The 20,685-nt window shown below is 37.4% G+C and overlaps 1 protein-coding gene across 16 annotated transcripts in view; it reads right to left on the bottom strand.

Moving 5' to 3' along the window:
- TNS3 (tensin 3) overlaps nucleotides 1–20,685 on the bottom strand; it is a 427,559-nt gene that overhangs the window by 139,286 nt on the left and 267,588 nt on the right. For all 16 annotated transcript variants that reach the window (XM_069095442.1, XM_069095438.1, XM_069095436.1 and 13 more), the window contains 3 exons: nucleotides 17,253–17,382; nucleotides 16,591–16,656; nucleotides 15,506–15,610 (listed from right to left, as the gene is read on the bottom strand). In XM_069095442.1, the coding sequence (XP_068951543.1) occupies nucleotides 15,506–15,610; nucleotides 16,591–16,656; nucleotides 17,253–17,382 (301 nt within the window). The remainder of the gene's footprint in view (nucleotides 1–15,505; nucleotides 15,611–16,590; nucleotides 16,657–17,252; nucleotides 17,383–20,685) is intronic.

The raw sequence follows: 20,685 nt of genomic DNA, 5'->3' as shown, positions 1-20,685 counted from the left end.
ACATTCACTATATAACCAATAGAGATAGCAAAAATAAGTAGATTCTATGTTTTAATAACTGAGCTATGATAATAAACTCGATCTGATGGACCAATTTAAAAAAGCCTTTAAAAAAAACCCTTTCTTCAAAGTGTTCTTCAAAACAGCAACATCTGACTCTAAGAAACTTGATACCCTTTTCCCCCAAATCCCTGAGCCGTGATTCCTTATCCCGAGCCAACACTTTGCATGTTCTTGGCGCACACACACACATATAAATGGTTAGACTCTTCTTGACCCAACTTGTAGTCATCAGCGGTACAATTACCAGTGTTTGGCACAGGCCCCTTAATGCGATGAGAACAACCTATTTAATACTGCATCCTATTGTTCATTCCACTCAGACACTTGAATCCCCCTTAGCTTGTCTGTTCCAACAGAAGAGTCAGTCTGACACTGTGGGCTCTGGAAACAATTGTGGTTGCTGAGGGAGCCAAATGCCAGTTCTTGGAATGTGTGTGGAGGTTATCATCAACTCCTGTCAACAGACCCCAAGCCTGACTGTGGCTTTAACTTCATTCCTCATACCTATGGTTTGAACACAGTTGTAGCTGTGACAAACAGATTGTGGAAGGTGGGGCTGAGTATGGGAGGAGGTGTAGCAGCATAGGCTGAGAAGAAAAAGGAAGGAGTGCAGTCTAGCATATTCATATGTGTGTGACTGTGTATTTTTTAGTTTCCATCTGGATGAGAGAGACTGGGCTCTAATTTCAACTTTAAAGAAAAGGGAAGAGGAAAAAAAAAAAAGGTAAGACAAGGTCATATGGAACTTGGACTTTTCATAACTCCCATAAACTCTGGAGTCATTTCAAATCACTGTTTAACATTCCTGGGGAAATGGGCATGACCAGATTGCATCCAGAGGTAAAAGTGATTAATGTTCACAAGTTAAAACTTGCTTATACATTTTTTTCTAAAGACCTTTGTATTATTTCTTGGATGCCCACCAATTGGCTTGGTGACCTTAGTCTCTTCATTCCTCAGTTTATTTTTGAATTTCATTCATTCATGTAATCATGAAATACAACACAATAGCAGAATCAAAAGGGACTCTACAGATCATTTGGTACAACCCACTTGTTTTACAAGTGACAGATAGAGAATGAAAAGGGATCTTAGAGGTCATCTCCTCTAACTCCCTCATGTTACAGATGAGGGAACTGAAAAACTTAGAAGGATTAAATTTCTTGGCCAAGATCACACAGCTAATAGTCGACAGAATCAGGATTTGAATCCAGGCATTTCAACTCTAATGCCAGAGGTTTTCCCCATTACATCAGTGGTATTGAATAACTATCCTTTATAAACTGATACTTAGAAAGAATTTAATGATTTATAAGAAACCTGAATTCATATTTTGACTCCTTAAAACAAGTAGAAGTAAAAATATTAATATCCTCATCTTATAAGTGAAGAAATTGTAATATACAATGCTAGGATCTAGGTACAGATTCATTCATAAGATATAGTCCACATCCGGAAAAGTTAATAATCCATTCATTATTCCCAAATGATAAAATATGTCCCAGTTCTACTGAAAGTCGATGAAAGATAGTTCATAAAGCCTTCTGAGGAAGTTTCAGTAAAATAACTTGTCCATAATCTAAAGGGAAAGAACAATAGCAACAAAATGGAATTCTGTAATTGCAATGGCCAAGGAAGCCCTCCCCAAAAAAAGAAATGAGAAAATACACCTCTGAACCTTTTTAAGAGTGGAGCCCTTTCTAAGTATGGAAAGTAGTAAAATACTGTCAAGATTCCTTCAATATATTTATTAGCTTTTATTTTTATTCTTTGGTATGAGAATGGCTTATCTGGTAAGGGGAGAGAATAATTTAGAAAAAAGGTGACGTAAAAGCAAATGACTAGGTTTCCCTAGTTCACTAAGGCTGGTAGTATAGAGGCTACTTTTGGGTCTACTACCACTATGATTAACAAGAAACTTTGACCTGCTCCATTTCCAGCCTGAGAAAATTTGCCTCTGCTTAGGCAATATGGTGGCCCTCATATTGTGGAGGTCACCATAATGATGAAAAGATGATTGCCTATGCACAATTGCCTTAGCTTGAAGCTCAGAACTCTAAAACTCAAAAGATCGACCATCTTCAGTCTCCTAGGTAGCTGGGATTTATAGGCATGAGCTATGACACATAGCTAAGATGTTCTTATAAGAAATACTTACTTGGAAAATCTGAATAGGTTTCACATTATATACAGGAATGAAGTTGGGGAGCTATCACTACCTATAATCAATTCACAACTGTTCTGGGACAGATTACCAAGAATGTTCATCATTCAGAGACCTGATTTTGTCACCTACAGATATAATACAATGAAATTATATTATAATAGAACAAGAAAAGAACATGGAGATCATCCAACCCAGTTGCTTCACTGAACAAATGAGAAAACTCAAGCTCAGGAAATCTTAAGAATCATGGGAATATTAGAGTTTGAACATGTTTAGCTGTTAAGTAATCTAATGTATTTAATAAGTGGGGAAACTGAGGCTCAGAGAGGTTAATTGTCTTGCCAAAGGGAGTCAAACAGCTACTAAATAAGAAGTAGAATGAGGATTTGAACCCCAGCATCCTCTCTTCCAAGTTCATGTTTTTTCTGTGGACAGCTTTCAATAAAGTGGCTGGATAAGTACATTTTATAATCATAGATATTTTGAAGACTTTTTTTTCGCTGTTTAAATTCACATATTTTGTTTTGATCCAGAAGACATTTCCTAAGAAAACACTCAAGAGATATACTCATAAATCAAGCTCTCTAAAAATTTGAGCACAACTACCTAAGAGAGTTCATAATCATCAGCCTTTCTTTTACCCCTTCTGCCTTTGCCTTTGGACTCCTACAATGCTGGGCTGATAGAGGATAAAGAGGATGAGGAATAAAGGATGTTATCAGTCTACTTTGCTATCTGTTTAGAAGCCCTGGAAAAATGTTTGAGAGTTGGTAAGGTTGATTCTAATGAGGTGACATGAGAGTTTTTGATTATCTAGGGCTTTCTATTCATCATACTATCTATAGCACCACCACATATAAATTCTATATATTTCAACTTAATCTGGGTGGACTAAAAGTACACTGTACCTATATCGAATGGGATAAAATACTTCCTACCCTTGGATGCTTCAACTTGAGGATATCTATACCATTGTGAAAGAAAAGTGTAGACTTCAGTAACTTCACATTTCTTGACCTCACTTTTCTCTTATATAAAAACAGAGTTGAGTCAGATGATTGATAAACATGTGAGTCTTATTTTTTGTTGCTTTTTCAAACTTAAAATAATAAGCTTCAATACAGCATACAAAATCAACAGATTTCAGAACCAGCAATATCTCAAGATTACTTGATTTGGATTATTTCACACAATTCTACTAAAGCCCTGGGCTCTTAGTATGTCAGTCAGTCATTTATTAAGCAGCTACTATATTCCAGCAACTGTGCTAAGCAACAGGAAGACAAAGAAAGTCAAAAGATAATTCATTCTCTCAAGGAGGTCACAACCTCACGGGAGAGACAGAATGCAAATGAATACGTACAAAGAAATATGAATGAGTTTATTAGGCCTGAGGAGACACCTTTAAAAATAAACAATATATTTTCTACTTGCTGGTATTAAAAACATGAAATGTGTAAAACAACAAAACTTTTGTTTTTGTTTTTAAAAACATGAAATGTGTAAAACAACAAAACGACAAAAACTTTTAGAGTAGAAACAAAAGCTCTCACAAGCCATGCTTATCATAGATGATGAGTTTTCATTTCCTGAATGTAAGGAATGCAGGATCTCTAGGCAATCAACATATTTTGTTCATCTTGCTTATCAAACATGGTTGTGTTTCATCAAACCTTGCTACAGGGCCATTTCAGGGGAATGGAACTGAGAAAAAGCAGTTGGTGTTCTAGAACTGCCTGCTATAGAACACTAGAGGCTTTAAGCCCTTCTTTTAAACATATGGCACTTGACTTCTGTGAACTAAGGATAACATAACTTATGGAAACATGACATAAATGGAAATAGTATATGGAAAAATAACATAAATCAGGGAAAATACACACATAGACATTTTAAAAGTCTAATTAAAAAGTGTCTTCCCATTCTCCTCCTCAGCTCCTATTTATCTTGGCCCATAGGTGGCATATACTTTGCTTCTTGTTTTCAGGGCAAACAATACAAAAATGGCATTCTAAGGTTAAACACTTCCGTTATAAAATCAACTTTAAACTTTAAAGGCCACACTCTTTTTATTGTTTTCTCCAAGCTAAAAGAACAGTGAATTTGATGATTATTCCATAATGCCACATATACCGCATAAGCACAATGTAATTTCTTCATGAGAAATAGTATTTAAAAATGTGCATACTTGGAAGAAGGAAGATACACTTAATGTAGACACCATGAAAGAGTGCAAAGAGTACTTTGGGAGCAGAGGACTTGATTTCAAATCCTACATTAAATGGTTACTTTCCATCTATGTGACTTTGTGTTCAATCACTTCAACTCCCTGGGTCTTAATTTCCTCGCTTGTAAAATGAGAGAGTCACACTAGATGTCTTCTGTGACCCCTTCTACCTCTAAAGCTATGATCCTAAAAAATTACAACCCAAGAAAGAAATAAAGGCAGTACTTTTTGAGTTTGCTATAGTAGAAATGAACAGAAAAGATGTCTGAAAGATCTTCAATTTTATGATCATCAGTTAACAAGCTCAAACTCTAGAGATTGTATTATACTTAGCTGTGGGAATCTCAGCACTACTAGAAGTCAGCATGGTGTAGAGGAAATGCTAGGTCTGGAGTTAAATAATCTCAGAAATCAGTAGCTCTGTTCATCACAGATAAATCACAACTATTCAGGGTCTCAATTTCCTTATCTGCTGTTTCCTTATCTGGTGGTGATGATGGGTGTGTGTGTGTGTGTGTGTGTGTGTGTGTGTGTGTGTGTATGTGTGTGTGTGTGTGTGTGTGTGTGTGTGTGTGTGTGTGTTCCTCCCAGATGAAATCTATGATTTTTTTTTTTGGTAGAGGAAGCTTCCAGTGAAGAAACTCCTAATAATTCTGATCAACATCTACTGTGCAACTTATATTCTTGGAGAATTTCCTGAGATGCTGGGAGGTCAGTGATGCGCCAAAGTTCCCTACAGCCAATCTGTGCCAGAAATAACACTTGATCCCAGACCTTCCATCTTCCAAGGCCAGATCTCTATTCATTACACCATGCTGCACCTCTGTGACATGGCATGAGTAATATTTGTGTTAATTTCCTAACAGAGTTGTTGTTATAAGGAGATTGTTTCACAAACCTTAAAATGCTTTGTAAATGTGAGTTATTCTCTCAGAAGAGGAAGTCAAGTGGCTGACAGAATAAAAAGGCAGAAGGAAGATGCTTCCAAGGTCTAAAGATAAGATGCTGTGGGTTGGTCCTAGGGTTTTCTGTCACTGTTCTATAGAGTCCCAAGAAAACTACATGGAGAGAAGAGTAATTTTCCTAATTAATACTATTCTATGAAACACACTCCATAGGGTCAATTCTGCCTTCTGTGCAGAGACATAGGTAGTAGCTAAATACCTCCTTACTACTGCCTTTTATTCCTCCCTTCCTCCCACTTTTGTACCACCATCTTGAATCAGGAGAATACGAAACTGTATTTGTAGTTTTTCGCTTTATCAGGGTGCTTTGATCTTCGATTCTGAAAGCCTCGTGATCTCTTACATAGGCAAACCCAAAAGGATACCACATGTTTCAGAAAAGTATTAATGGTACATGAATGACAGAACTTTTGACACACAGTTATCATTTCCCAATTCTTTGGCATTCTTTGTGCCTTGGGCTTCAGATATAATCATTTCCAGAGTAGGAGAAAGGACAGTGTACCCAGAGGGGTCACTGGTAACAGCTGCTGCTTTCCTCAGTGACTGGAGCAAGAATTTGTTTGTTTGGAACACAAATATGAAAAGGAAACATGATAAATGGTGGCTAGCTTTCTGAGGCAATCCACCTATTTCTATTTAACTTATACTATATTGGTTATTTTAAAGTATCTCTCTGGTAAAATATATCCAGAGTTCTAAATTAGGCAAGGGGAAGGAAATAAGCAATTTACATAGTGCTTACCATGTGCCAACTACTGTGTGTGCTAAGTGCTTTTGTTGTGGTAGAAGGAATGGAGAATATGGGTTAATTAAAAAAAGGGAAGATGGGGGAGATTGGTCGTGAGAGGAGTAGAACATAAGTCTCTTCCAGTGTGGAAAAAAAATGAGAAAGGAAGAGTATAATAGGATAGAATGGACTGATGGGTGGGGAGAGAGTGATGGTACAGATTTGTATTAGCAACTGTAGATGAGGATCTGAGTGGTAAAGAAAGGCATAGGCCAAGTTGAGGGGGATCTGAAAATCCACAGCAGCACCAGAAAGAGCAGGGCAATTCTTGCATTCGTGACGTTAAGATAAGTGAATCCATATTTGGGGCAGCTTTCTGAATGTCAAAGTTTTTTTATAAGTAGAATCATATGTTGCAGACAATCATCTACATAGTTCGTTTAGTCAAAATATGAGAAGTGTACTTATCTTGTGACTTTTTTAACATAAAAGTATTCTTTCACATTCTATCTTATGTTCTAATAAATAACAAATCCCATTACTCAAGCCACTGTGATTTTGGAAGTTCTGTTAACTGAAACAGAAAGGAAGGAAAAAACATTTATTAAGCTTACTATGTGCCGTTTATTATGCTAAGAGCATTACAAATACAACAGTGGGGAAAAAGCAGGGGAATGAAGCAGGAAAAAGGAAGGGGAAAAAAAGCATTTCTAAAGTGTCTACTATATACCAAGCACGGTGCTAAGGGCTTTTTTTTTTTTTTAAAGCAATTGGGGTTAACTAACTTGCTCAAGGTTACACGGCCAGGTGTTTCTGGGTGGATGCTAAGTGTCTGAGCCCGGGATTCGATCTCCAGGTCTTCTCAACACTGGAGCCGGTGCTCTTACTTGCTGTGCTACCTGGCCGCCCCAGTGCTAAGGGCTTTTTACAAATATTACCTCACTTTATTATCACAACCACCCTGCAAGGTAGTGCTTACGATAATCCTAATTTTACAGATAAGGAAACTGAGGCAGACACAAGTTAAGTATTTTATCTAGAACTGGCTTATAAGTGCGTGTGGCTTGATTTGTGTTCTGGTCTTTCCTGACTCCAGGTCTATTGCCCAAAATGAAACTTATCTCAGCACTGTGGGGAAAAAAATGGTGAAGTAAATTAATGGTATAAAAAAGAAACTTTGATAGTTTCAAGAGACTAACCTAAAACTGTGCTGAACATATAATACACATATTTTTCTTTTCTTTTTTTTTTTGGAGGGCAATTGGGGTTAAGTGACTTGCCCAAGGTCACATGGCTAGTTTTTGTGTTAAGTGTCTGAGGCCACATTTGAACTCAGGTCCTCCTGACTCCAGGGCTGGTGCTCTATTCACTGTGCCACCTAGCTGCCCCAATATACATATTTTTCAAAAGAACATGGAGGAAAGAGATGGATTTGTTTTAAAAGGAACTGTTCTAAAACACTTCAGAAATCAGAGGCCTGAAGGCGAACTACTGAACTACTTTTGAGAAATTTTGGATTTAAATGAAATTGCAGCTAGTTAGCAAGTCAGGTAAAGAAGCAAAAGCAGCTCTGTTCTTCCAATCATACTCTACTTCCTTAAAAAGCAGAGAGGAAAGTTATCTCCTTTTCACTGTTTTCTGCCAGTTTTCTGATGAAAGAAGAATTTGCATTTTCAGAATAAAGGTACAGAATGTCCCTTTTCTTCAGATTTTTACTCAAATATATACTTGTACTTATTTCAGTCAAAGCACACTTAGGGTACAGGCCTGACTGTGTAGATACAGTCTACACACAGAGACAGTTCACAATATTTATAAGAAACCTACCTCAGAGTGAAAAAGTTTTGAGGGCACAAAGTACAAACCCAAAATGAGCCAATGGCAAATGTATTTCTTTTAAAATATTTCTCTTAATTTTTTTTTAATTTCTAAAAAAAATTTTTTTTAATTTCTTTTAAAATATTTTGTAATTTAAACTTTTGGCTAATTCCCTAACCTCTGCCTCACATTAGACCAAATTACTAAGACTATCTGACATTGTAGTAACTCCCATCTACAACCTTTCACTTCCATATTATTTTTCTTTGTGAATTTCTTTCAGACTGGAACAGGTACTGGACATGTATTGTTATTAGGAATTCCTGGGTGAGGAAACTCCCTCACATGAATACCTCCTCAGCAAGATGTAGAGCATTTCCTTTAGTAGCCATTAATTCCTTTGTTTAGGCCTGTTTGCCCAGAATTTACCAAAGCCAGGCCAATTTATCCTATAAATCTCCTCAAAGATAAGAAAGGTTATTGTTCTTTCTGAGTTCCGACAGGGAAAGGATCCTATCTTTTCTTTTGAAGGCCAAGCAAAAAGACACTGGTGAACTAAAGAATGCCAATCCTTTCACCTCTCCAGCTCATACGAAATACAAAAGTCCTTTAAGTCATAATGGAAAGTAAAGAAAGATGACATTTTCCCAGATTTAAGGATGGCTATGAATGTTTGACCTGAAACAAAGGTCCCATAAATACCATCGGTCTCCAGGGCAGTATCTGGTTGGTAATAGAAAGCTGAATTTCCTAAATTGGTTGCCAAATGATTAAGCGTGACTGAACTATGCTATATGCATATAATGGAAAATTGCTGCACCAGTCATTCAGTCAACAAACATTCATTAAGTGTACTATGCCAGGTACTGTATTAAGCTCCATTAAAAGAATAAAAGAAATTCAAAGAGATATTAGGAAGACTTATAGGAATGGAAACAAAATTAAATAAACAGAAAGAGAATAATAAATACAATTACTATAAACATGGAAAAGGGGAAAGGGACAGTCAGATTCTCATGAATAATAACGATTAAACTTGAGCAAAGAAAAGAAAAGATGTAATACTCTTCCTTTCTGAATAGAAATTTAAGGGAATACGGGTACAGGAAATTGCATGCACTGGAAGACAGGATGGTTATGTCAACTGGGTTTAATTAACGGCTTTTTTTTTTCCCAAATGAGAGTTCAGTGGAGTGGCAAGTATAATGAAAATGACTATGATATATAAAAAAAGAGTATCTACAAAATCTAAAAACAAAACTAGATTCAACCTGAAAGATGAATCTATTTCATCTCTCATTTTCAGTGCCTCAAAATGGCACTGGGATGCCAAAGTATTAAGCAGGGGGAAAAAAAAGCACTGAACTAGGTCTTGTTGATGTTAATGAAACTCTATTTCTTTCTTATAACGGTCATGTGGCTGTTGTCCTACTTAAAATACAGTGGAACATCAATGGCGCCCAGCTGTATACTCCAGAAGTTTCCATAAAGACAAGAGAAGGGTTTCCATGGCCCTCCAGACAGAAGCTGTTAATGTACCTACGGCTATTCTTGGCATTTGAGTATGTGAGCTCTACTTAATCTGATGTAGGACAAAAGTGAAGAGAACATGTCATCCTCTGGGGCCTCTTCAGAATAATAGCTTTGTGAATAATGTTAGGGACTGCCCTTCATTAATGTGAAATCCCCAGGTAGATCCTACAGAGGAAGAATGGTGGTTGATGGGGGGAGGGAGATGATAGCTGTCTTCAAATATTTGAAGGGCTGTCACAGAATTGGCTTTAGAGTGCAGAGAGAGGAGTAAGAGAGTAGAAGTCACAAAGAGGCAAACATGTCAGGAAAAGTTTCCTAACAAATATAACTATCCAAAAGGAGAAATGGCTGCTTCAGTTGCTAGAGAGATCCCTCCATACTGGAGCTATTCAAATAGAGGGGGGTTGATCTCTTCTCTGCCATAATGTACTAGTGAAAATTTTAGAGGTATGTGGAGGACTATATCAGAGGTGTCAAATTCAAGGTTCCAAACTCCAAGTATAGTCACACTAACTTTAAAAAGTAACTAGGATAGGGGCGGTTAGGTGGCGCAGTGAATAGAGCACTGGCCCTGCAGTCAGGAGGACCTCAGTTCAAATCCGACCTCAGACACTTAACCCTTACTAGCCGTGTGAGCTTGGCCAAGTCACTTAACCCCAACTGCCCTGCCCTCCTCCCTCCAAAAAAGAAAAAAATAGTAACTAGGCTATGTAGCCAGCGGTGATCCACTGTGACACCATGAGATGAGATAGCCACTTAAGCCTCTGCCAACTGTAAAGGATTCTGTGATTGTGCTCATCTGAGTATATCAATCCAGACAGTGAATATCACAAGAACATATAATTAAGCCAAACACCCCCAGCAGACGCTTCCTCTTCCCATAAATGAAAAAAAAATAAATAAAACAGGATTATTACGACTGTGACAATGAAACTTTTGTAAAGCCTTGTCCACATTACCTTCCCTCTTAACACCAATATCTTCATAACAAAAGCAAATCATAGCATTAAGAGATGAAAGAGGGAGCTTTTTGCAGAAGGGGGAACAACTGAAGGCAGATGGAGAGAAAAGGCATGATTCCAAACTGGCAATAATTTCTGCAGCTGAAATCCGGTAATTCAGTGTTTCTGTTTTCATTACCCACAGCACTCAGGGAGTGGGAAACTGTTGTAACTCATTGCCTTTCGATGGAAAACAAACTTCTTTTGGCCTGCCATACCTTTATTTTTCAAAGTTTTACACACATTCAAGCACCAAAACTGGAGTTGGTTTCATCACCAAAAATGTAGTCAAAAAAGAACTCCCCAGAAACAGCTTCTACCCTGCTCTAATTGGAAGACATTGGCATTCCTTTGAAAAGCAACCAATCCAAGCAGTCCCACAAAGTCTTGGTATTGAAAAACTGAAGGGGCCCACCGGGAAAGCAAAAGTGCTTCACAACCCAAGAAGGCAATTCCCCGTTCAACAGTTATTAACTTGACATTGAATAGGACTGGGGAAACTGAAGGAAAAGAAGTCAAATGTCGAATGAAATCATATGGCATGGATACATTCCTGAACACCAAGTGCTTTTCAGTGAGGAGAAAAAGGTATTCCTAACAAAGGCAGCACTGAACCAGCATGGAGAGGCTTCTGTCCATTAAAGTGGGCAAGATTAAGAGTTTTCCTAAAGAGGTTCACAAAGAGACAGAGTTTGCTCACCCAGATCTAGCCAAGGTAGAAGGACAGATGGAGATGAGGTACTGTTGACAGTTAAATACTTCTTTATTGGACTTTTGCTGTAAGGTCCAACTGTAAGACTGATAACCCTCATTACTGCAGCAAAGCAAAATGTCAAATTTTGTAAAATACAATGGACTGAATAATTCCTGAAAACTCAAATTTATAAGCCTTGAATCACTGATAGCTATACCTTCCTCCAATATGTAGATAGAGGAAGAATCCATCATTTTCTTCCTATAAGTAACTCCAAATACAGCTTCCATCCTCTACTCAGCCCTCTATGCCAGGAGATAAGTACTAGGGAACTAAGGGCTTGTTAGAGTTACAAAGGTTATTAACATCAAATGTGGGATTTAAACCCAGGTTTTCCCATCCCAAAACAAAGCATTACACCAGCACACTTCCTCCTCTCATTCCAAAACTGAAAATAAAAATACGAATTTAAATGAGGCTTTTCTCTCCTGAAATATCACTATTAAATTCTCATTCCAGTTCATAGAGAAGAGGATCTCACCATCTATACCACTATCTGGCTTGGCCATTTCTGCTGTGAGTAGAGTGGCATCATTGATAAACATCTTCAGGGTACCTACTCCCCTGAGGGAGCCCCTGGCATGCAAAATACTGAAATGTTCTTCCCTTCTAGGGGCTTCCCATGTCATTAAGAAAAAGTGATATGTAGGTAAAGTGATAAAGCAACAACACACTATAACATATGTTACATGCACAATGAAAGAGAGAAAGCATAATAATAACAATGACAATCTTTAGCTAGCATTTATATAGCACTTTAAGGTTTACAAAACACTTCATAATATGATCTCATTGTGTTCCCACAATAACACTCAGGTGCTATTTTTATCCCCATTTTATGGATGAGGAAACTAAAACAGATAGAAGTTAAGTGACTTGCTCAGGATCACACAGCTAGTTAGTGTCTGAGACAGGACTGAAAGCCAGATCTTGGAGTTGCCATGTCCAAGGATCTATCTGCTCTACCACCTAACTGCCAAGGGGATGAAGGAGGACGGAGAAGGGCATGAAAAAAGCATGAGTGGAAAAATGGAAATTCTCATTGCTAAGGAACCTCCTCCCATCATTACTAGGCAGATTTTTTTCTCACTTTTATTCTCAGATTCCAAATTCTTTAAATTTAAATTTTGAAACAGGGAACATTCATTCAGAAGTAGCAGTTAAATGAAAGAAGGAAAAAGAAAAGAAAGAAATCGTAAGTTAAAGGAGGATCCAGATTTTCCTTAACTTTGTCAAAGATAGATGACAGGTAGCTAGATGGATGGATGGATGGATGGATAGATAGACTGATAGGTAGATAATTGAGATAATTAAGACAGAGAGAGCAATAGAGAATTAGATGATAGAGACAGATAGGTGATAGCAATAGAGAAAGATGAGAGAAATACAATAGAGAGAGATGACAGATAGAGCATTTATTAATTGCTTTCTACATGCCAGAAAGTGAGTAATTGGTATAACTGGTTTAGCCCTCAGTACTACATATATATTCACTTCCCCACATCTGATTTTGATGAGGCAAAATACAGATTTCCAACTTCTCTGTAAGAGCTAAGGATAAAATGGAGTTTTCATTTTCTTCAGTAATTTCAAAGCTCCTGAATGCCATGGTGAGGTATTATCACCAACAAGACAGATCACTACCCCTTTGGTACTTTGCAGATTTTCTTTGTGAACCACTAAAAGGAAAGAAAAAACCCCCAGTTCTGGAGCTCTGACAGAAGTCCACAGCCAGGCTCATGTTTGGAGGACAACAAACATTTCTTAAGTACTGATTCAGAAGTAGGCGCTGGAATTGACACTCTTTGAAGTCTTTCTACCTTGAGAATGCCCAAGGTGGGATGTGGGCCCAAGGCTCTTAACTCTGAGTGCAGTACAAGCACCATGACAAAGGTCTCTAAAACTGGAGGATCAGATTGGATGATCTCTAATTTATTAGTTTAAATATCTCTAGTTCAAAGTAATATGATCTATGCTCCTATGGCCTATGAGTTATCTGTGCAAGGAAAACAAAAGGAAAAAAATATCATTTTCAAGGAAGTATATTTAACTGAAGGCATCCTCTAAGTTTACAAAAAAATAATAATAATGAAAAGATCTTGTTCTGGGCCCAAAGTAAAGAATTCCCTCATTCTAAGTGAGCATGATTCGTGATTTGGCTGTAGCAGTGTTATGCCAGTAATGATATCCCTTTAACCAGCCTGAGTAAATTTGCGAGAGTCTCTGCTCAGCACACCATGAATGCACTCCTTTCACCAGCACTAGACGCTTCCTATCCTGTCTCCCTCCCAGGACCTAAATGGTCACCCGAATTGTGGAAAGGGTGGAGCAGGGATCTTATTCATTTCCTATTCAAATAGTTGACAAGCAGAGGAAAACGTTTTTTTGCTTGACTTTAGGAATCAGTGACCACGTAAGGAAGATGTTAAATTCTCTCAACATGGAAAACAAGGGAAAGCAGTTTCAACAGTAACAATAAAAAAATATGGAGGGTCTATGATTTCAGTCACAAGGTACTCTCCACCACAACAGATCGCCATCCTAAAACACTGCAGATGAAGAGTAGCTTAAGTCAAACAGAAATTAAGCAACATACCCATGACCACATAACCAGGGTTATATTATATCTATCAGAAGCAGAATTTGAACCCAAGTCTTCCTCATCCCAAACTCTCCATAACAATAGCAAAGGAAATAAGGCATAATAGATATAGAGATTAACCTGGACTCACAAAGTCCCGAGTTCAAATCCTGCCTGAGACACAGCTGTGTGTCCCGGGGTAAGTCACTTAACCTCTTATAATCGGTTTCCTCATCTATAAAACGGACATCATAAAAGCACCTACCTTTCAGGATTAGAGTGAGAATTAAATTAGATAACACACGTAAAGTGCTTTGCAAAACTTAAAGTGCTAAATGTTAGTGATGATGATGACGACAGAGATGATGACAATGGCGGTGGTGGCGCCATCCCTTTAACTAGCTTGAGGAAACTGGTGAAGGTCTCTGCCTAGCACATCACGAATGACTAGCGATCTCCCTGCCAGGGCTCAACCTAGCAGTGATAACCATCCTGACTCCTGGTCCAGTTCTGCTTCATCTAGACAAAATGACAGAATCCTGAAAGAACAGTTATTTCTGTTGCATAGAGACAAGTTTATAATGTCGTAACTGTAAGTCACCAAAGGAGCATTGACTCAATAAAATTCCCCATCTCCTGAAGGAGCAGCTGTGGGCACCATTAGGAGAGAGCAGTCATGTCAATCAGTGGCTGACGCTCTTGCCTAGGGACACGGCAACCTCCCTGCCCCATTTATAGAGCAATGATGTCAAGCTATCTTGTTCAATCACAAAATGTCTTCCTTTTGTTTACTTCACTCTTGGGAGTAGCAATTTGACAAATGCTTTTCTTTGCTCCTTCCAACCTAACCTGATTCTCAAATAGTGATTCACAAAAGATGAGAGATTATCTTGAACTTGATTAAAATCACTGTGATTTCAAATCGACATACACTCTGCTTGCTTGTTTCTGTAGAGAACTGCATTATGGTGTTATCTCATTCCTTCAGTTTTTTTCCCATGTTTTTACTTGTGATGCCATATATTATAGTGTGTGAGTACAGAGAGTACATCTGGATGAGTCAGAAGAAAAAAAAAATACAAGGCTATACCTCCAAATGGCTAACATTCGATGATCAAGGTTCTGGAAATAAGAACTAAATATAGGGTGTCCCAAAAGCTTTAGTGTAGTTTTAATCTACTAATGCTTAACACATCTCTTAAGACTTTTTGGAATACCCTGTATAATTGGTTCACTGGGTTACAGAAGGAATTATAATCCATTACTTAAGATATAGCAGACCATGCTGTTTATATAAACAGGAAGGGAGGGTACTTTAAGGGATAAAGATCCCCAGCAACTTACAAACATGCAATTTTAGAAGTTCCTATACTTCATTGACTGGCCACCCACTATTTACAGCTTTGCAAAACTGACCAAAATCTAAGCAATATGTTTTTCATGAACATTCAAAAATCTATGACTGAGTCATGCATTTCCATGGCTTTTGGATTCTGTAAATACACTAAGATTAAATCTTCTAAGTTGTATCAATAGGCAGTGGATATGTTTTGGTTAAGGCAGTGAATTCTTTCCTTCACTGCTTCTTTTCAGCCATCTCATTTATTTTATCCCAATGAGAAGTCAACCCACTTGAAGATTTTATATAAAAGTCAGCCAAACTCACCTTCCCCATCAGGACTCATATTTTCATAAGAATCCCACCGGATCAGTGGGTCTGCAGTGTTATAATCCACAACAACTCCATGGTCATTCTGTAAATGTTCAGACCCTTGGATAGAGGACAAAGTCAGATTGTCAAAAGTGAAGGAAGAGGTTTCTTTTACCATCACTTATGAGAGAGGCAAATATTTCCAGTGGGTTTACCATTCAAAATGGTAGAAGTGAACTGATGAGTCAGAACCAATTAGCTCCTCATCAATGTTACAAGAGAGGGTAGGGCACATTTTTTTTTTTTGTGACAGTCAAGAGAAAAACATGACAAACCCTAAAGGTTAGTGCGGGGTCAGAGTAGTTTTATTTATTTTTTATTGGGTTTTTTTTGGGGGGAAGCAGCAGTTCTTACTCACTTGTTTATATGTTTTTTCTTTCACAAATTACACATTTAGAGGAAGAAGAGAATTTGATATCACCTCTGCATTTTACAACTGAGGCCCATAGAGACTGTGACTTGTCCAAAGTCAAATAGTCTAAGTAACAGAACCAGGGTTTTAACCAAATCTTCTAACTGCAAATCCATTCTAAGTCCTTGAAATTATTTTAAAATCCCAAAGAAATTTTTATTATATGACTTAGAGTATTGGTTAGCCTAAATGATCTCTGAAAGTCTTCCAAATCAGATTTTGTGATCCCCCAAAAGGGGTGGGGGGAGTACAAGGAAGAATAGGGGTTATTAATGCTAGTAGAAAATACTTTTCTATTTAATAAAACTTGCATTCATAGTTAAGCATACTCTAATTCTGAAGGTACAAAATTCCTTCTGAGAAAGGAAGATTATTTTTAGTTTTCACTTTATTTATTTATTTAAAATTTTATTGCTTTTTGCAGAGGGGAGGGCCGGGCAATTGGGGTTAAGTGACTTGCCCAAGGTCACATGGCTAGTAAGTGTTAAGGGTATGAGACTGCATTTGAACTCAGGTCCTCCTGACCCCAGGGCCAGTGATTCACTGCGCCACATAGCCGCTCCTAGTTTTCACTTTAAAATAAATCTAAAATACAAATATATAAGAATTTCTTACATTAAATGCTTACCTTGTATTTTCTCAGGTGTAGCAGAAAAAACTAACTCAATCTTCCCATAATCAGGAAAACGGTCATCTGAAATAAAAGAACAACATAAATGTGTTTAGAAATTAAGAAGGGAAAGCAGAGAGAAGAAATTTACATTTTTATCTCTTCTATGCTCTATTTATCTTTCAATAAGGAAATGTTTTCTGTTACAAAAAGTTGTCTTCTCTCCATTTCCAAATTGCTAATTTCAATTAGTTCTCCCAAAACCAGCTGATCTTAGAGAGATGTCTGCAGCATTAAGAAGTTAAGTGGCTTACTGATGGTCACACAGCCAGTATTTAGCAAACATATGATATGAACCTAGGTGTTCCTGAAACCTAGACCAGTCCTGTATCCCCTATCACACACTGTCTCTCACTAACAAAGATATATAATATTATTCTTAAAACTAAAGAATAAATATGAAATCATTTCTCTTTTAAAATGTTCAATAATTTCTTTTGCAGGGAGCATTTGACCAGATTCAAAATTAACATGTCATCAACAGCACACAGACACTGAAATGGTAGGCGGCATGGAGAATGAACCAAGGGAGCAAGGGTACTAGTAATTCACATTTGTGTGCACTTACTATCAGACACCCAGCGTGAACACCAGACAACTCAGAACCCTCAGAATTTTACCTTTGTTGGCATTGTCCAGATCTTCCTTCCTAAACATCAGTCCGTAGCCCTGAATGGCTCCTGTGTGAAACTGCAGGCGGAAAATGACATCACGGGTGGCAGATCGATATTTTTTGTGGTAACATTTCAACTGTGTTAAGGAGAGAAAAACAGGAGAGAAAATCTCCATCAGCAGGTTTCTACTGGGGGATCATTCCATCATTTGAAAATTGTATGACAGTTCAAGATGAGAAGTTCCCAGGCATTTACGTAAAGAGAGGGTCAAGTGTTTCCAGTGATTTCACGTAAATACCAGGCAGTTCAAAATAAAATGTTGCCTTCTATACGTTGGAAAAGAAAAGTCACTAAGCAGAGCCTCAGCTATTTTTTAAAGCTCATCCAATAGTCACTGTTACGCCACAATTTAGTTACAATACTTTTCCCTAATTATAGGTTCAAAGAAACATCCATCTGAAATATCACCTCCTCCATGATTCTACATTTAAGGTGGGCCTCACCTAAGTCATTCTAAAGAAACAAAAATTTACTGTATTTAAACCAAAGCCAAAGGCTGCTAATCCTTTCAAATTAAAAAAAAAAAAACCTTTGTCTAGAAAACACCTAACTCTTTCATGTTTCAATTTCAAGTCACTTCCGTTTATTCTCAATGGATGTTACTTATTCTAAGGGGAAAAAAAGAAATTAACTTCATAATTTTCTTTTGCTTTTTGGAGGGCAATTGGGGATAAGTGACTTGCCCAAGGTCACACAGCTACTTTGTGTGTGTGTGTATGTGTGTGTGTGTGTGTGTTAAGTGTCTAAGGCCAGATTTGAACTCAGGTCCTCCTGACTCCAGGGTCGCTACTCTATTCACTGCGCCACCTAGCCGCCCCTTCATCATTTTTTAATAATTCAAAATAGCTACATTTTCATGAGGGTATGTGCTCCTTCAATGGATGAAATGATGTGAACTGTAATTCATCTATGCTTTAATAATCTAATTTTGCAACCTTCTGTTAATAAGATTTGCATACTTAGCCAGGGTATTTCTCAGGCAAGAGATAAATATTTCATTAATAATAGCTAATAGTAACAGCTAGCATTAATAATAACACTTTAAGAATTGAAAAATACTTTACAACTATTAATTCATTTGAGCCTCAAAATAATTCTAGAATGTAGGTGGTTTATTATACACATTTTACAAATGAAGAAATTGTAGCAGACAGAGGTTAAGTGACTAATCCAGGGTCACACAGCTACTGTCTAGGGCCAGATATCACCTTAAATCTTCCTAATTCCAGGCCTAGCACTCATCTACTGTGCCACCTAGTCTTGGGCACACTTCTAGCTTGGTAGGACTTGACAATGGTTTTTATTTCACTGAAATAACCTTCAATAAATCAGTGTCTCTGTCATGTCATCAAGGAGGTAGGGTATTCCTCATTCTACAATAAGATTTTCAGGGGTGGAGTTGGCTACATGGTGCAGTGAATAGAGCACCGGCCCTGGAGTCAGGAGGACCTGATTTCAAATCCGCCCTCAGACACTTAACACAAAAACTAGCTGTGTGACCTTGGGCAAGTCACTTAACCCCAATTGCCCTCCAAAAAAAAAAGTTTTTCAGGAGGACTATGATGGAGAATTCTTACTTGTGTATATACTTCAGGCAAACATGCACATTGGCTACAGAAGTAGAAATTATAATTCAATTGCTTAGATCATTCATTCAACTTCTTTCTCTTTTTCTTTAGAGGCTGTTTGATATTAACAAGCCAATCATATAAAATTATTTGAATAAAATTTAAGAAACTGATGACATACTCTGGGGTTTAATTTCTTAGCACTAGTTCATGGGCTACCATGTGCCCTTTTTCAAAGATTAAACTTTGTTTAATTTCAAACAACTTTGAGAAAATTTTGGTCAGTGCAATAACACCAACCACAAAGACAGAGGAATGGTGCTGAAGCACGGTACCCACTTCATTGCAGGAAGAGCAATGATGGATGCAAGGAACAGAATGAAATGTGCATTTTCAGATATGGTCAAGGTGAGAATTTGTTTTGTATGACTATTCATATTTGCTACAAAGAATTTTTCTTTCCTTCAATTTTTGGTAAGGGGGAGAGCATACTTGGAAGAAAGAGAGAGGCTAAAAATGTTTGGGGTGGGGAAGAATAAAAACAGAAGGAAATATAAACAAGCAGGATGACATGTAGAAAGTTTTGTGTGTGTGTGTATGTTATATATTGAATTCATTATATACCTTAAAGGAAGATCAAGGAAAACAACAAATAGTCATAGTTTCATGTGCAATTCTTTTTTTCTGTTCCTTATTTATGGAAATGTTCGTTTTATTTGGTGTTTAAGTTTAGAAAAAAAATCCCTATAAAATGTGTATTTTAACAATTCAGTTTCCATTCATCCTTTAAGAAATATTTGAAGTTAAAAGATTGAAGCCCACTAACGGTAAGATGTTGTGATTTATGTTGACAAAACAGTCAGTCTAACTATGGGTGTATATAAAATTCCACATGACAGTAATAGAGTAGACATTGCCTTGGGTAATTGGCTTCAAGATCATGGATAGAGATGCACTATGCCAACTCCAAGGGTGGGGCACTTACTTTCAGACAGAGTCCCCAGCAGACAAGGGAGTTTTATAAGATTATTTAAAGAATGGGTGAAAAATCTTAAAGCTTGGCAAATGCAATTTATGAACACCCAGAATAAAAAAAAAAGGATCAACAAAGAAGAACTTCACATAAGTAAAGTAACATTACAATTACATAGAAAATCCTATTAATTCAGGGCTCTGCTGAGGAATCTGTGATGATCACAAAGGGTTTAGACGGGAACTTACCTTTGAGGTATCTAAAAGAGGATGGACACTGTCCCATTATTTTTATTTCTATTAATAATACTACCACTCTCCTAGTTGATCAATCTTTAAAGTGTATTAAGTTATCTGTAACTTTTCTTTTATATTCATATTTTGTAGACAATCATTCACCACATGTTGTCAGTTCTTCCTAAGAAATGACTTGCTCCTAAAAATAGTGCCACCATCTTTAATCTTTAGTCCAGGCCATCACTTTTTCAAGATGGCTGCCTCCTAATTGGTTTTCCTGCAACTTAATCAAGTAGTACCCAATCTATGACCCTCTCCTACTCCTGCTCTCACCTCAGCTTTTTTTGTAGAGAGGACAGCATTTCATGGTTCTGTAATTATGTGTCCTAGCATCTATTCCTGACAGCCCCTTTCCCCTCTGCCTATCCAAATCCCATCTTCCCTGACCCCCTTTTCTATCAATTCTCATTTCCCATTTATAATAGTCTTATGGAGTGTCTCCCATGCAGCAACAATTCTCTTTTTCTGAATGCTGATGATCTTGACTTTTAATACCATTCATTTCTGTTCTTGATTCAGTATCTCCTTGTGAAATGTCACTT

This window comes from Petaurus breviceps, unplaced genomic scaffold (genome assembly GCF_028583685.1).
Source record: "Petaurus breviceps papuanus isolate PSGF00001 unplaced genomic scaffold, PetGlider_PUasm1.0 227, whole genome shotgun sequence".
NCBI lineage: Eukaryota > Metazoa > Chordata > Mammalia > Diprotodontia > Petauridae > Petaurus > Petaurus breviceps.
Note: the sequence above shows the minus strand (reverse complement) of the source record. Positions and strands in the feature narration are given on the sequence as shown.